A 17,481-nucleotide genomic window follows, 5' to 3' on the forward strand; every position below is an offset into this window, starting at 1 on the left:
CAGTGATCGTGATGTAAACGTTCTCTGAAACGTGTCCTCATATTTAATGCGCTCTTGCTGTTTAAGGTGCCGGTGCGGCTCGTGTGTCATAATGCCGAAGGAGATCGAGTGCTTGTGCTGCAAGGAGCTCGAAAACACTTCCGAAAGACTGCAGTATGAGTCCATTACAACCCACGAAGATTTCCAACTTCTATGCCTCAGTACGACTGCCTGAAGGTGGCATATTTTGAACGCCGTGGGCAGCGCGAACCTATGAGCGACCATATTCACAAGTCAGTCACATGTGTCCTTGTCGAACGATGTTAAAATTTGGGCGCTCAAAACTGATGTGGTCGTGCATTAAAGTCGGTAAAAGCTCCAGTACAGGGCGCAGCACATAAAACGACGACACAATACACAACTCTGAACTGGAGAAAAGCAATATAGGCAACTGTGTAATTGTCAGTGTGCTGTGTCTTGAGTCACCTTTTTCTGTATCGCCCTGTGCTTAGCTTTTAGCGATATTGAGTGTTCTTGTTTTCGATTCAGCGAAAAGTTGAAAAAAATGTTGGTTTCTAACAACAACAATAAATGAAGAAGTGATGAGAAGTGAGAAGTGAGTGAGAAGTTGGTTTCTAAAAGAATACAGCATGTGTAGTAATATACAGAGTGTGTGCAGATAAACTGCCGTGGCTCTCAGGTACACGTGGAAATGCCACGACACACACCCTGTACTGTGACCGGTTACCTATTTGCCTAAACTATATTTTATGTACATCTGTGTAGACGATACAGATACACTACGTATCATCAGTTTGCAAGGTGAGTTTTGCACAAGCTTGGGAAAAACAAGAGCATGGTCATCCCATCCTGTGCAGTGAACAGGATCTGGCAAGCCTTCCCCACAGAAACTGCCACAGGCTTCAAGTACCCAAGATCCTAACTGGAGGTACCTCTTCGCACAGCTCGTCTATCGCATTTAAAATAATTCAGCATCTGTATTTAGGGTGATTTATAGCTCTCAGGATGAGGAATGGTTCATGAGCTTGACATGTTGTGTTGAAACACAACACTAGTCCTTTTTAATGAGTCTTGCGGAACGATAGATGAGCACTCCTTTCGTGACATTGTGCGAATTTCTTGAGCAAGACTGATGAACAAACGAAAAGCAGAGTCTGTCTTTCAAATATGCATGTTCCTTGTAACTGCTGTACTTGTTAAGTGACCCATGTTGATGTCCTCCCTCATGTAATGCAGGCAAGGGCCTTTGAGATATATTCATAAATAAAGAAATATCAAAACCAGAAGAAGATGTAACATCTATTGTAACACCTATCCCCTCTCTGTGTGAATGATACATAAACATTCTCAGAAGGTATGTTGTCACACTTTGCCTCATTGTGCATAAAGCATAGTTCCACCTCTTACATCATCTCCACATCCTCAATCTCCCAAGCTGTACAAGGCTAAAGTAATCAGGTACTACATTAAAAATGTGGGGGAGGAAATTAAAAGCTGACACATCTAAAATTCAAAGAAACCCTGGTGCTTTCACGGGGCTGCCCATGGCTCAGTCCTGGATCAGATTCCCATAGAAAACAGCTTTTCTGAGCCTCAGTGATTGATTCCCTTGATTGCCCTGACTGTGAGGCAATACTCATCGGCTTGGTGGCAAGTGGGCTTGCGTCTGATTGTGCTGTTTTCAATAAAGCGAGCAAGGAACATCTCTCTACGGTATTAAGAAGGATATCAACATGACCTGTCAAGGCACGGCATTTCACATTGCTTGAAGTACAACACCGCTCATAGAAGTTACGACCACTTGTGTTGGGATAGCATGCTGAAGTTACCTCAGGCATTGCATCCAGAACTGGGAGTCAGGTTCATAGAGAACATCTTATAAGAGGGACAGCGACAGTGCCCAGTGTAGACACCCCAGGAATTTTGTGCAGGTTTGGGGAGTCACGCCTTTTAACAGTTTTGATGGAAAGCAGTGTGTGTGAAACACTGACCTCTGGTGTGTGAATTCTTGTTATTTATAACCAGGTACACATGCTCTAGTAATCTGGAAAAGCCTTAGCAATCTTGCAGGAAATTGCTAATGAGTCTGAGTGTCTTTTGTGGAAACATGTTGTAACTGCATTTCTATCCACCCTTCTTAGTTGCCCTAGCAAAAGCAAATATGTAATGCTGCACACGATATCTAATGCTAGCACACTAATTGCTTTGAGTGTTTTCAGGCTTCTGAAATGGAGCTACCTCGTGCATACGCTGTGCCATGTCGGCAGGAAAATAAATCAGATTGCCTTTACTTTTGAAATTAGCCCTTCAGTGCTTCATGTGACTGCAAGAATGGTATACCCTAAACAATAGGCAATAAGAATGATTTCTGCAATGTAATGAGCTTTGTAAAACAACAACTTTATTTGAAAATATATTCCAAAAGCCGGGTGACGACCTCCCAATGAGAACATCTGTTCCTTTCGCTCACCTGATATCGTAGCCGTTTTTAGAACAAACATCCGTTCGATAGATCGCCCGCAAAAAAATCGTGAAGGAAAACCTTTTTTTCTTTCTTTATTTAGTTCATTGCGCTTCTTAGAAGACGCGCCTTTCCTTCACCCCCAATGTGAGAGGGACAAAGAGCACACTATCGCCTCTCGCGTCCTGTTAAAAGAATAAAAGGAAACAGAAAATTCAACCCGAGATAAGGCCAGTTCCGATAAAGTCACCCGCCCAAGCAGCAAAATGTACTGAAAGTCGAATGCAAAAGGGGTGGCCGGGTATGTGGAAGTCCTTGAACAGACTCGTGAAACTAAAGAACATTGATAAGACACATACCGGCCACCCCTATTGCACTCGACTTTCAGTACATTGTGCTGCTTGGGCCGATACATTCTTTTTTTTTTTTTTTTGGCAAGTTGAAGCTCATCTTCGAGCATGAGGCGGCACTGTGCTCCTTCCTTGTGCTCTCACGTTGGGGACGAACGAAATACGCGTCTCCGAAGATGCACAATGAACAAAATAAAGAAAAAAATGGCGTTCCTTCACGATTTTTTTGCGTGCTATCTATCGAACGGATTTTTATTCTGAAAACGGCTACGATATCAGGTGACCGAAAGGAACAGATGTCCTCATTGGGACAACTTCGTAGCTTTTATAATTAAAAAATATATTATTAAAAGTTAATTAAGACATTTCCTTTGGACTTTGGTAATGCCCTCCTAAGGAGTGCCCTTCAGGATATGCTATATTGCAATTGATTTCATCTTGAAAAAAGTGTCATATATTTTTTTTTTTTTTTGTTCGCAGTTAGCTGGGGCACACTGTATATGGAACGCCGTGCAGAACCTACAGCAGGTGTTAAATGCAGGGTATATTTTTCTTTTTGAGAGACTGTAACAAAAACGTATTAACATATAAATGCCATTACATGAAGGGAACTGACAGCGTATTGCGTGACCACGTGACCCGTTTGAGCCAATTGTGGGTGTTGTCAGTGGCCCTCGTGTCGACGTCATTTTGATGGTGGGCCGGGGTGGATATTCTATATAAACGTATGTTTTCTCGGTTTGACGCTAGGCGTGCTGCCCTCGGATGAAGTCCAATGTTTAAAATTCGAGTTTAGAGAAACCGTGGGGTTTTAATGCATGCATTTTCGCATAGAGAGTCCTTCTTGGGTGCTTTATCGACTGCAAGTACGAAAACGCTCCCACACTTCTGGTCAGAGGCCCTTTAACGTGCGCCGGAAATTTCCGACACACGCAGCTGGAAGCACGTCGAAACCGCTGTACGGTATTAACTCCACACGCCGCACTTTGAGTCACTTGCTGCTGCAATGCGGTCTGTACCTGTTAGTTTGTACATGTAGATTCCTATACTCATAGTGCCTGTGGTCACGCAAAATTTGGTATTTATTAGAGCCTTGATTTGTGGAAACGATGTACGCGTCCACCATGTTTCCTGCAGCACCTCCTGTTCTTCCTTACGAGCATTCTCACTCACGGAGCAATTTTGATTGGCCCAGACAGTAGTGTAGCCGGAAATATATTTGGTAGGGGAACCCGGGTTCGAATCCCGGTGCCGGCTGTGCTGGCTGGGGTTTTTCCTGGATTTTCCTCAGACGCTTTCAGACATATGTCGGCACACTTCCCTTAGAAGTCGGCCCAGGACGCACATTCCCCCAGGGCGTTAGTCGTGACGTTGCCCACCTTTGTGAGGCCGACAACGGCGAGCCCTTTCACCACCATCACCACCATATTTGGGAGGGGTTCTACGGTAAATTTACAGGGTGAAAAGGATTCCACCCCCCGTTTTCTCAAATGCACTGCCAAAAGTACGAGTTCGAGGCGGGGTTTCTACCCCCTCCCCTTGGCTGGTCCCAGATATCACGGCTTACCGGCGTTCACGGCAAAAGTAGAATCAAGCCAACCCTCATGGCTTGCATGGTTTCCTATGTGAACGCAAAAAGTTGTCTCGCATTCCTAACGGGAGAAACGGCACGCATAACGGGAGAAACGGGAGAAACGCATAACGGGAGAAACTAGCCCCTCTTAATTATAAACCATCGGGATACCTTGCTGCTCATTGTCACGGTTGGTGGTGAACGTGGTGGCGTGTTATTATTTCGGAGCGACGTGCCTGCCTGTGTGTCCGCATGTTGATCGTGCATTGTGGGTGCCGACTTCGTAGGGAGCTGTGCCGGCATTTGCTTCGGAGCATCTGAGGAAAACCCAGGTAAAACGCCCTGACAACACAACCAGTGATGGGATACGAAGCTGGGTCACCTCCCAGTCTCTTCGTTCAGGTTTACAACCGCTTCAAACATCATGCATTCACACCCGCAGGAGTTACTACAAGTAATAGGAGTTAGTAAGAGGAGTTATTACACGTTACACAAGCAGTCATGTCTCGCGTATGCGTAACTCATTTAATCGGAAATTTCGTTACCTGGTGCGCGTGATCCGGAACGAACTTCGGAGCCTTGCTGTTTTCCGTGGCACGTCAGTAGTCAATAGATTAACCCTACGGCCAGGAAATGACGTCAAACAGGAAATGACGTCATCAAGGACGTATGACGTCACTCCAGGCCGCAGCCGCTCCGCCCTCATATCAGTGAGGTCAGTGGATAAGATAGTTAATCAGTGACGTCACATAGTTAATCTTAGTGATATGATATCAATGATAAGATTAAGTAACAATAATGACGTCATCGTGAAACACACTAGGAATCGAACTTGGGTCCTTTAGGTTGTCAGACGAGCGTCTTAAGCCACTGGGCCACGGGCTCTACATGTTTACTTGCGTCGCTAATCAGGATAGAATTGTGTGGGGTGGAGAGGTTGTTTGATTTCTTTTACGCCAGGTGGCGTCATGGGGGGGGAGTTGAGTTCGTTCATCTACAGATGGCAGCACTTCCAGCAAATTTACCGCCGTTCAACAGATGGCGCTACCTGCGCCCCCAAATTTTAAATTTCGCGCCCATTTGACTTCGCTCTTGGTTTAAAAGAACTCCCCACGATCATGTTGTTTTCATTTTAGAAAAAGAAAAACAATGGCGAGCCAGTTCTATGTCAACTTACTGTCAAACGCCTCGAGTGATGTATTTCCTAGTAACACAATGAGCGATTTCGTTCAAAAAAAATTACGAAGCACTTCTACGTCAGTTTCCTGTCAAACGGCTCGAGTGATGTATTTCTTAGTAACACAAGGAGCAAGTTTAGAATGAAACTCGCTCACCCAGTGCAATTAGATCGAAAGTGGCAGGTTGCTCTGACTGAGATGAATATTCCATTTGCAATTAACAATAACACGAGGAGAGCCCCTCCTCGTTACTGTAAGCGTGAGAGAGCAAGCAAAATGTGGGAGAAAACATTATTGTAAATTTTTTCTCCATCCCTAACGAAACAGTAAAAAATAACGAGTATAAAAAAAGAACAAATTCATTCGCTTTTTCATGACTTATTTTTATTATAACAGTTAGATCACAGTTATCTTTCAAGTCTATAGTCATTTCAAAGAATGAGCAAAGCATAGTGCTACTCTAGTTTACAAAACAGTTGAGCTTCGTTGACATTTGGATTTTCATACTCTAATTCACTGTGTTATGCAAAGTAAGTAACGGGCATATTGTAAGACAATTACACACATGTCTCGCTATAGGGATAAATATTCCTTCTATTGACGTTACATGACACAGTCAACCTAACACAGCATCGAATCGACATTTAAATTAAGTCGATCCACATACCGTGTGAGGACGACGATGAGGCAATGTTGATTTTGTGTTGGTGATATCCAAAGCGAACAGAAAGTCCAACAGATCACTGGTCTCTTTGCGGAGGTTTTCCGACAAAAGGAGGTCATCACACTCAAGTCTTGACTGATGAAGTTGTAGGACAACTTTCCCGTTGCATGAGAGAGTCTTAGAAAGGCTGTCTCGCTCCGATGAGGAGCAAAGTCGCTCTACACATGATGCCGACGAGCCGCTGAAGTTTCTACAGTGAGCCAGACGGTATGGGGAAGTGACGGAGACAATCATGAACCGTTCGTACTGCATTTCCGTGAATGCTACAATGAACTCGCATACAGCAGCCTCAGATGATTACGCTCGAAGAGTCCACTCGTACATCAACAGTCTGACTCGCTCAGTCTCACCAGCTCAGTCTCACCAGAGAGGGGCTCGCAGTGACGGCGAGAACATCAGGATTTGACAGGCAGGCCACATGACTGCCCCCCTCTCTGGATTCGACGCTGTGCTAGGAGTTCTGTTGAATGTTTCAGCCATCTTTATGTCAAGGTTTTCTTTCCCATACTTTTATTGACAACCTCCACGTGACAACAGCGTGCCTTGTAGACGTCATAGACACTAATCACCTCTTTCCGCAAACTCATCGCTAGCCTAATCTCACTTCGTTCCGCTTGACAACTTTTGCGCATTCGACATCGTGTTACATCTTTTCCTTCCACGTGATCGCTCCATGCATATGTCTTCGTGTTACATCGTTGCAGTCAACATCCTCGTTACTCGCGGTCCGCAAACTCTTCGTTAACCTTTTTTTCTTTTTTCCTTGCAAAGTAGAGCGTGGGTAGCACTTTCGAAATCTGCTTTCGCAAAGGAAGAGATCCAGTGTCGTCTGCTTTTCATCACTTTTCCGAAGAGAGGCGAGCATGGAATGATAGCGACACATGTTAAGAACTAAAACAAAAAAAAAAACAAGTTGAAACGAAATAGTAATGTCTTCAAAGAGTGCTTGATTATTATGTACATATTTCTACTCACTTAAAAACAAAATAAAATAAACTAGTGATTCTCCGATTAAATCTTTTTATTGAGATACTTTAACAACAATATAACAGCCCTCTTCGACAGCGTAATTCCATATCCAGAATGATGTTGGCCATGTGTTCGACCGAGTGTGTATACATTTTGTGGGCAGCGATGAACTTTTAGCTCCCGATCCTCACACAAACAACATACTTCTACACATTCCTGATCGTAAAAGCTATGACTGACATTCACCAATCTCAAGCACATCTGTAGCTGTTGTGTTTCATTGTGTGTGAGAGTAACTCCATAACGTGTTGGAAGACCAGTCTTGTCCCAAAGTCGTAACGCCAGCAGTGATGCATTAGGAGGACACGTATGGGCATAAACGTATTCTTCCAGCTCAACTTCTTTGCTACAGTTACCTTGTCGAAGTGAAGATGATGACTTCGTTAACTCAAAAGTTACTATGACGAGAAAGAATATGTGACACAGAAGACAAAATAGAAAACACACCCTATCCATTTCGCTCTTTTATGATGAAGTGAGAAGGTCTTAGTATTGAGGATGAATTTATTTCTTATTGACGATACATTTTTCTTATTCACAAACAAGTCGATTTTTCAAAAGGTCCAGAGTAAATAAAGTTATGTACTTGGCAGTTGAATGGAATCCATGCTTTATGGCAGTGTCGATAAAACACAGACTCTTTGTAGCAAGTTGCATGGCATCGAAACGAGTCGAATAGTCAAATAGCTCACTCATTTGCCGTGACCATTCGGTTAGTAAAACGAATGATGAACTTGTTAAAAACGAATCGTCTGTATGAAGCATGGAATACATTTCCTTTGCAGTTTCCCAAATGACTTGATTTGGAGGATTATTCGGTAGAGCTCGAAACAGCACAATGTTCGTCACAATTTGAAAAGCTTCCGCTAATGGCGTCCTCCTGACCGTTGTTAACCCACAATTTGATAGCTGCTTCCAAGAGGTATGTTTCTCATTACATGGCAGATGGAGTTGAAATATGTGGGACCTCCTATTCCATTTACCGCATTCATCTTCTCCTTTTTCCGATTGCTCTGTTTCGTCGTCTGTGGACCATGAATCGCCAGGCTGGGTTTCAACGTCGGACCATGCTGTACTGGTCATTTTTTTTTTCAACCGAGGTAATTTTCTGCTATCCACTGCTTGTCCGCACTTCCACTGAATCTAACTAAATACTGGAGCTTTCCATTTCTAACTCGTCTTTTTATAATCTTTTCTACTTTCGGTACTTCTCTCACTCTTACCATTTCACTCTCGTAGAAACTACCAATGATATCTTCATTGTTAAGGTCACGCAGTAGGTATGTATTAGGATAACCTATTTTGATTGCTCTCACCGAAAAAATCTCTTTCGTAAATGACTGTAAATATCTCTTTGTTAACTGGTGTCTATATTTGGTAATTCTAACGAGATTACCAAGATTGTAAACTGGCTTCTTTGGGGGTTCAGTTGGGGTGGGATAAAGTCTTTCTCGGAAAATGTGCTCGTTTTCTTTGGTTACATCCACAGGTCTCGCAGAGAGAGTCCTGTGCACTCGATTGTTGTACGCTTTGATTACTTGAGGTAGAATCTTCACATAACGTTTATGACCCTGATAAGTAAAGATACGGTAAAGTGTAGACACAATAGTTCTCTGACTTCTCTCAACTATCGAACATTTATAAATAGACATAGAATGATATAACGTTATGCCTTTTCTTTTCAAGAACTCTCGCACTACCTTGTTCGTAAACTCTGTTCCTCGATCACTATGTATCAGCCGTGGAGTGCCGATCCTCTTAAATGCAACTTTAAATGCTCGAAGAATCTCAGGAGATTTTTTATTGCGAATGGGTACAACAGCGAGGAGCCGGGAAAAAGCATCTATACAGAAGAACAAATAGCGAAAACCATCATTTTGCCCTTTTAGAGACTGCATGTCCTTTAGGTCGATTTGGAACATTTCCTGCTTTCCGAGTGCAATTATTTTCCGAAAGGTCTTGGGTCGCTTGTACTCCTTATGTAAGCTGTAAACATCACTTGTCTCCAGATATTTAGCAACTCTGCCCTTCTTTTCACCGATGGCTTGAGCGAGTCTCTGCACTCCACCAAAACTGCCGGCATGTTCTGGGTCGTAATAGGCGGCCATTAGTGCTTTCTTCTGCTGCGAACTCGAAGAACGTCAAGGGATAGATAGGCATTTATTGTAGCTGACACGTCTCCTCTCATCCAGGAAGGTTGTCTGTTGTGAAGTTCATACTTCAGCAATTCGACAATGGACGAGTGTGGCACTACCTTCCCGTGACATATAACTCTTCCGTACTCGTCGTAAGCTAGAACAGTTGTTATCAGTTTGAGTATTGCTAATACCTTTTTATGATGCCTTGGAGGGAAGTGCGACAATATGGTTTCATCTTGAAAATAGTCTTTCTGTTCCTCCTGCACAGGCTTCAATATGGGGTCCATGTTAGGTTTCGGCGGGCACGCTTTGCAGCACGTGTGATTGCTGGCGAGGCACCTTCAGGTGTGCTTGCTTCACTTGTAACAGGCGATGCTCGACTGCTCGATGCTCCCGTTACTCTGTGTTTTTTTAAACGATTTGGATGCACAATAAGTGTTGGTAGATTCAGTTTGACCAATAGCGGCAAGATGCGATCGAAGTAAGGAGGAGTTGGAACATTTCTCGCTCTTGAGACAAGATAATAAACGAGATCGATTATATTACTATTCTCCAACGTTTGACCGTCAACGATTACTTCGAAGGTTTGCGCATTCCAGGAGATTGTTGGTTGTAGAAGTTGCAGAAGTTGGTTTGCTCTGACCTTATAACCACTACTCATAAAACCAACAATTGTGTCACTTTTCTCCCCCTCCTCGGTCTGTGTTCCTTCTTCTCGCGATCCAGGAAGTGTTTCGCTTGTATGTTGTTTTGCAGCTCTACTTGAATGTAGCAAAGAGTGAAGATACTGAATTATCTCTTTTGCCTTGATGTCATCCGGTTCATCTTTCTTCAATATATTTGGGATGTGATCTTCTCGGTAAGGTACAAGTTCGTATTTCTGCATCGATTATACTCCGATTGCTTTTGCAATCGCTCTTCCACCCAATGAGGAGATGAGACCCAACAAAGGTGGCAATAGAAACTGCAGAAAACCACCCGATTGTTGCAAGACCTTTTTAGCTTTCTTGACCCCCGTTGCGTCTCGTTTTGCCAAAATGCGAATTGATGCTGCGTAAGGTTTTAATTGCTTTCTTACTCTCGGAGTTACTGTGATGTTTCCTTCACAAAGGTTCATACAAATTTCTCTGACCGTATTCAACTGATCCTTTGTAGCATGCTCCAAAAGATAATAACGTTGCTCGGGTGACGTAGTTTCTGCGAGCAAGTGAAGAAAATGAATATTCTTCTTTACACGTTTCATGTTTTATATACTATTTGGCGATGATCGTCGGGAAATATGTTCGTCCACACTCGATAGTGGTCTGAACAATTTTGAGACAAGTCAATTACGATGTATGAATACGGTTTCTTACAAGCATCCTTATATATGCTTGTCAATAAGTCGCTTTTGTTCCGTCCAAACAATTGTCGTGAAAGTATTTGTAATTGATCCACAGTTCGAGCAGAACGACATAGAATTAGAGCACTGCTATTGAACTGAATACATCTATACAGAGGATCATTAACAAATAAATATTGAGTAATGAAGATGGCCGAACAGTTGAGATGATGGCATCCAGCTACATAGAAGTTACAGATTTCTTTTAGCCTTTTCTTGTCAGCCAAGCAATCGTCAAATATGATTAAAGAATTTCTAACATCCTCCAGGTTAGTGGGAATATCTTGACTGAAAGTTACCTCGGGAAAATCGTCAAAAATAGGTTGCTTGTACAAGTATATGTATAGTATACGATCGAAAGGTTTATCGAAGACAGTGGCTCTATGCTTGATCAAACGTGTAACGAGTGTCGTCTTTCCACTTTGACTTTGTCCAGATATAGTCATTGAGACAGGAGTGATAAACCTATAAGGTCTAACCTCAGTCATCTCTTCCAAGTAAATGAAGACTGGTATAAATAGCACATTACATAAGACTTTTACTCTTTTTTTCTTCAAGCATGTGTGTTTTTTTATGAAAACGATAAATGGCAAACAACACTTATCCTTTATGCACTCCTTTAGTTTGTCAATGTTGGATATGGGAGCTGAGAAACTCATATCTGTATATCTTGTGCAGCAAGTCAGTGTAGAATTCTCAAGTTCTAGCACTTTCAGTTTGTGCAAACATGCAATATGAGTCTGTGACTGTATCTTTTTTTCGGAACAAGTCTGTTCTAGACGGTTTTTTTTCTTACTTTTTCCTGTTCAAACTTGTCTAGACATGTGATGAGCACGTGATTGGTTACGTCAGAGAAGGTAACCAACAAAGTCAAACATGTCTATGCATGCACTGTTCGCAAAGCGCTATATAAGACTGCCCTCCATGACGATTCTTCGCACAGATCCTCACAGGAGGAAGGGTACGTTACACTTTTTTCCTTTCGCTCCGATATGTGGGAAAGTGTGCTTATATTTATTCTTATTTTCAGCTTCACTCTGTGTGTAGAAAAGAATAAGTGAGCCAGAGTGAGAAGTCACCACAAGAGAAAGGTATGACATCTATTTTGGATAAGCTCGATAAACTCAAGAAAGCTGGAGATGGAGATATTCAGAAAATGAGTACCCTACCGAAGAATGAAAAGCTGGAGGTCTTGGATTTGCGAAAGATTGACACGGTGTACGGCGAAGCGGTCTATGTAGAAGTGTTGATGGAGAATGACAAACGTGTAAAGTTCTACCTTCCTAGTCGCTTTAAGCGTTTGACAGAGGATGATCTAGAGGAGATGCGACAACTGCCAAATCTTAAAATTGAGAAAAAGGAGAGATTCAAAGATGGCAAGAGAGTTGCTTCGCCCGACATTCTATTCACTCATGGGAAGAAAAAGTGATGATACATCGACATATCGGCAGCTCCCATCCTGAGACACTTCTCTCCACATCATGGTGACCTGTCACTTATGTCCTCAACACGAACGTCAGTACTATGCATCAATAGAGGGACTCCAAATTCATCTGGCAAACGTTCACGAACTCCAGACACCCTGCATACCATTTTGTGAGACTCTCTGCACACTACGGAACTACACGAAACGCTTCGAGTTGCATCTACATGACAGAGACGAGGCGGGGCATGAAGTGACAACGTTTTTTCATGAGTATGAACACTATCTTGCTAATGTATTGCGACACTTTGGATTCCCACTGCGCTACTTCACATTTCTTAAAGTAGAACTTGGGCGACATACGCCCGATGAGGAGTTACGACTTGAGATTCATTTTGTACCTTCTAAAGTGAGAACTGTTTGGTCAGAGGGAGATGTACTGCCTTCGATTGCACAGACGAGTAGTGAGATAGCACAAACATTAGAAAACTTAGAAATTCAAGGCTCCGGTTTTTTTCTCTTTCGCATTCTTGCTTGTATTCTAAACATTGGACGTTTGGCTCCTCAACTAATTGGATGTTCCCAATTTGAGTTACCGAGTGAATTGAAACGAAAGTATCGTTCCCTGTTGAATGTGGATTACGGACTACATGAAGATGAAGAGAACATGTGTTTTGTCTTCTCCGTGATTGCTGGACTACATCCTGCCTCGCATCACAGGCGGAGGGCATCTTCCTACAGACCATACATAACACAGTATGTATTTCCTGATACATTTCCCGTAGCTTTCCCAAAAGATGTAGAGATATTTGAGAAACGTAATGAAATTAGCATTAATGTGTACGCGTACGAAAAGGAAGAAAACTACATTTACCCCATCAAAGTTGTTGATGAGGAGCGTCAGAAACATGTGGACTTGTTACTAGTTGACTCTCATTTTGTGCTCATCGCAAATTTTAATGGATTGTTTGTTCCACGTGGACAATTTCATTGTAAAAGATGTACAATGGGCTTCTGCTCAGAGGGAAGTCTGAAGTGTCATTTAAGTATGTGTAAGCAACAGAAAGTAGCCAAGACCATTTACCCAAAGAAGGGAGAGACATTAGCATTTGCAGGGGAACATCTCATGTCAGAAGTTCCCTTCTACTGTGTGTATGACTTTGAAAGTGTGCTGTCACCGTGTCTGGATTCAGGAAATGTGTATGAAGATCACATCCCCTCTTCATTTTGTCTGTTAGTGATACGCGCATCCGACTCATATGTCCTCCAAAAGCATCTGTATCGTGGACCTAATTGTGTCACTGTCTTTATGGAGCTACTGCACAGACTCCATGACGACATTTTGGAATGGATACGTACAATTGCCCCTCTAGAAATGACCGCAGAAAACGAGCAGCAGCATGCCACAGCAAGTCACTGCAACGTTTGCCAGGAATCTTTTGCAAAGAAGCAAAAAGTTCGTGACCATGACCATGTAAGTGGAAAATTTCGACAAACTTTGTGTAACACCTGTAACTTGAAACTGAGAGTGCCTCCTAAGATTCCAATCATTGCACACAATGCCAACTATGACTTGAGTTTTCTTTTGTCTCACTTGCATTTGCTTAAGAAAGTAGACATAAAGGTGATTGCCAGTAGCTCCCAAAAATTCAAGGCTATAGACGTTGGCTCTTATCGATTCCTAGATAGTTTAAACTTCTTGAATGCAAGTCTCGAAACATTAGTGAAAAATCTACGTGAGAAAGGTGAAGACAACTTTCGTTGTCTTCGTCAATTTTTTCCAAACGAAGAACACTTTCAACTAGTTGTTCGCAAAGGAGTGTTTTGTTACAATTTTGTCACCACTTTCGAAGCCTACAATGAGCTTTCTCTACCTCCTCGGGATCAATTCTTCAACACTTTGAATGGGACAGAAGTAAGTGAAGAAGATTATTGTCATGCACAGAGGGTCTTTGAAAAATTTCAACTCCGTAATCTGGGAGAGTATTCAGACCTATATTTACTCACAGACGCACTGCTTTTAGCAGACGTGTTTCAGGGCTTTCGTAAGTGGACACTTGACTTTCACAAGATCGAACCTTTTCACTTTGTGTCTCTGCCCGGATTAAGCATGTCTTGCGCTCTAAAAATGAGTAAGGTAGAGCTAGAGTTGATTCACGACCCTGACGCGTACCTGCTGATTGAAAATGGCATACGAGGAGGTATTACACAGTGTTCGCTGAGGAAAGCGACTGCAAATGTACCAGGAACAGAGCAGTTTGACCCCAAAAGCCCAAGTAGCTTGATCCACTACATAGACGTTAATGGGCTTTACGGTTCAGTAATGAGAGAACCACTACCTTACGGAGGTTTCGAGTGGCTCACAGAGGATGAAATCACGAACTTGGATATAACACACCTCCCAGATGACGCACCTATGGGTTACTTCCTCGAGGTAGATCTAGCATATGACAAAGAAATCCACCAACGGCACAGAGATCTGCCAGTTGCCCCCGAGAAAATGTCAGTTCCCTATGATCTGCTGTCAGAGTATCAAAAGGAATTGATGAAGAAGTTTCACCTTCCTGAGAAAGCTACCGATGCAAAATTACTGTTGACATTATTCGACAAAGAGAGATATTTTCTACACTATCGCAATCTGCAGTTGTATATGCATTTGGGCTTGCGTCTCACCAAAGTTCACAGGGTTCTAAAGTTCAATCAAAAGCCCTTTCTCCGATCCTATGTGGACTTCAATCACGATCTTCGAAAACGAGCTACGAATGCCTTCGAAAGCTCCCAAGCTAAGATTTCAATTAATAGCGTGTACGGACGTTCGTGTATGCAGGTTAGAAAGTTTGTAAACTGTCGTCTCACAGTAACCGACGAACAAGTGCTCAGACTCCTACGCAAACCAAACCTAAAGGAGTTCCGACCGCTGAGCTCTCATGTTATCCTCTTCCAATTCTCTCAATCTGTGCTCCGCATGAGACAGCCACTGTACCTAGGATTCGCGATACTGGAACTGTCCAAGCTGAAGATGTTTGATTTTTACCACAACCACCTTCTTCGTGTAGCTCCAGATACTAGACTGTTGTATATGGACACAGATTCCTTCATCATAAAGTTGAGTGAAGAGAAAGCGCTTCTCGAACTAGCTGACAAGCATCTGGATAACTCTAGCTATGACCCCGATCATCCGTTATATTCCGCGAAAAATAAGATGGTACTGGGAATGTTTAAAAACGAGATGCCTCGTGATCACATTCTCGGTTTCTGTTGTCTAAAACCAAAACTGTACGCTCTCGAACTGAGTAGCAAAAAGCAGTACAACCGTGCGAAAGGTGTGAAACATTCTGAAGCACAGAAGCTTCTTTATTCCCTGTACACCGACGCTCTTGAGTATGGCAGAATACACTCTATTAAACAGAACCTGATCGTGCGCAAAGACAATGTAAACAAAAGTGTCTCAGTGACAAAGATTGCTCTCAACCCTTTGGATACAAAGCGTTACATTTGTGCAGATGGAATTGAAACGTTCCCTTTTGGTTTTCACACCTAATCATATGTATGCATCGGACAAGTGTAAACAAAGATGGAACCAACAGGATGGTAAATGATGGAAAAGCCAATTACCATCAATATAGATGTTACTCTTTTCTTTATTCTTGTGTTTTTTTCTAACAAGTGTTTAACACTAAAGGAGTGTTGATTGTACATATCTTCATTTGACTTATTCAGTGCACCTTTTTTCTAAGTTTTTTATGTGAATGAGAGAGTTGTCACTTCCTTAAATAAAGAAACTTTTTCAAAGTGTTTGCAAAAAAAAAGTGGAGTATGTACTTTGCAAAACAGCTTGTTTCAGTTCTCTTGTTTTCAAAGTGATGATGAAATTGTGACTGTATAATACTTTTCGCCATTTTTGTGAGCTGTCTGATGTAATGTATCCTACTTTTCTTGCTAAGATGACTAAATAAAGGCTCTTTTCTTTTCAAAAACAAATTTATTCACTTTTAGAGTACACTACAACATGACATGTTATCTGTTTTTCGTGGTATCTGTTTACGCACAAGTATTGCTATCAACCTATCATTGAGTTTAAAGTTGGTGTGTGAGAACCTCCGAGTACACTCTTCAAGTAGAAACCCACAGCAGAGAAGACTACCTACATAGAGACAATAAAGTCCACATGTGGCTGAGCCGTATCCCTGCAGTCGTTTCCTGTTGTAGTGAAATGAAGATGCTGGGTGTATGAATTTGTAGAACTCCTTGTATAGTGGTCGCATTCCGTAGCTATCGAAATAAGAAATGCTCCTATCGTTAGAGATATGGAATAGAGTCCAGTGTTCTCCCGGGGAAGATCTTGGAGCTGTATTCACCACATAAAGACCCGGTCCAGCTTTTTGCAATGCAATTTCATCGCGAGCGAAAGTTCCACGAAAGCATGTCCTTGTGCAATGGTTCCGAGCAAAAGCTGCATAAAATTCCCATTCTTCCATTTTGATTCGTTTATACGAATTTAACGCGTCTGTCTTTGTTTATTTCCAGAACACGAGGTGTCTCGGAAACAAAGAGCACCGTGACAGCTTCTGTAAGGTTAGCAGCAAATGTCAATGTGAGACGAACATTAGCTTGAAGCACTGGACTTAGTGACTGCAGTTCCACATCCGGTGTGAGGTGATAATAAAGCATAAATGTCTCTTTTGCATATGCAGCCGGAGCTAGAGGTATATCCTTGCTCTTAAGTTTGTGAAGCAAATTCATGTATCCCTTTGCATAGATGTCTCGTTGAAAGTCGAAGTCGTCGGTGTAGTGTTGACCGCCAACGTCGAGCACTGCTCTTTTGAGTTTAAAATTTTCAAGCTTAAAAGGGTTCCGTTCTCTATGACCCTGATATGCTTCACTCTTGACCATCAATACGGTCAACTTAGAAGGAACTCGTTCACTATAGAGATCATCAAATATCACCTGAGATTGGTTTGGAGCGATTGTCCTATACTTAATCTCTAAACCTCGAAGAAGGTATGTGGCGGGTGTCGTTTGAAGTCTTCTTTCAATGCCAACGAGTACGCTTGGAGAAACCTGCACACGTCGGAGGTAGAGCACAATTCGAGAAAACTCTATTGTATGCTTTTCAGTCTCGCTGGGACCAGAGAGGAGTCTAAATTCGTCAGTACATTGACGCAACACCACTCGAATATCGGTGTTATTAAGGACAAATTTTTCTTGCTGACAGATGTCGCTA

General features: G+C 42.4%; 1 protein-coding gene across 1 annotated transcript; it reads left to right on the forward strand.

Annotated features, from left to right (window-relative positions):
- Positions 1-11,289: 11,289 nt before the first annotated feature.
- LOC135378513 (uncharacterized) lies at positions 11,290-16,720 on the forward strand. The gene is made up of 2 exons (XM_064611570.1): positions 11,290-11,795; positions 11,865-16,720. The coding sequence occupies exon 2, from the start codon at positions 12,316-12,318 to the stop codon at positions 15,796-15,798; it is 3,483 nt and encodes a 1,160-aa protein (XP_064467640.1). The 5' UTR covers positions 11,290-11,795; positions 11,865-12,315; the 3' UTR covers positions 15,799-16,720.
- Positions 16,721-17,481: the final 761 nt, after the last annotated feature.

The sequence above is a fragment of the Ornithodoros turicata genome, chromosome 1, assembly GCF_037126465.1.
Source record: "Ornithodoros turicata isolate Travis chromosome 1, ASM3712646v1, whole genome shotgun sequence".
Classification (NCBI taxonomy): domain Eukaryota; kingdom Metazoa; phylum Arthropoda; class Arachnida; order Ixodida; family Argasidae; genus Ornithodoros; species Ornithodoros turicata.

Coding starts and splice junctions, on each gene's coding strand:
- LOC135378513 (XM_064611570.1), top strand. CDS start 12,316: ATGGTGACCTGTCACTTATGTCCTCAACACGAACGTCAGTACTATGCA.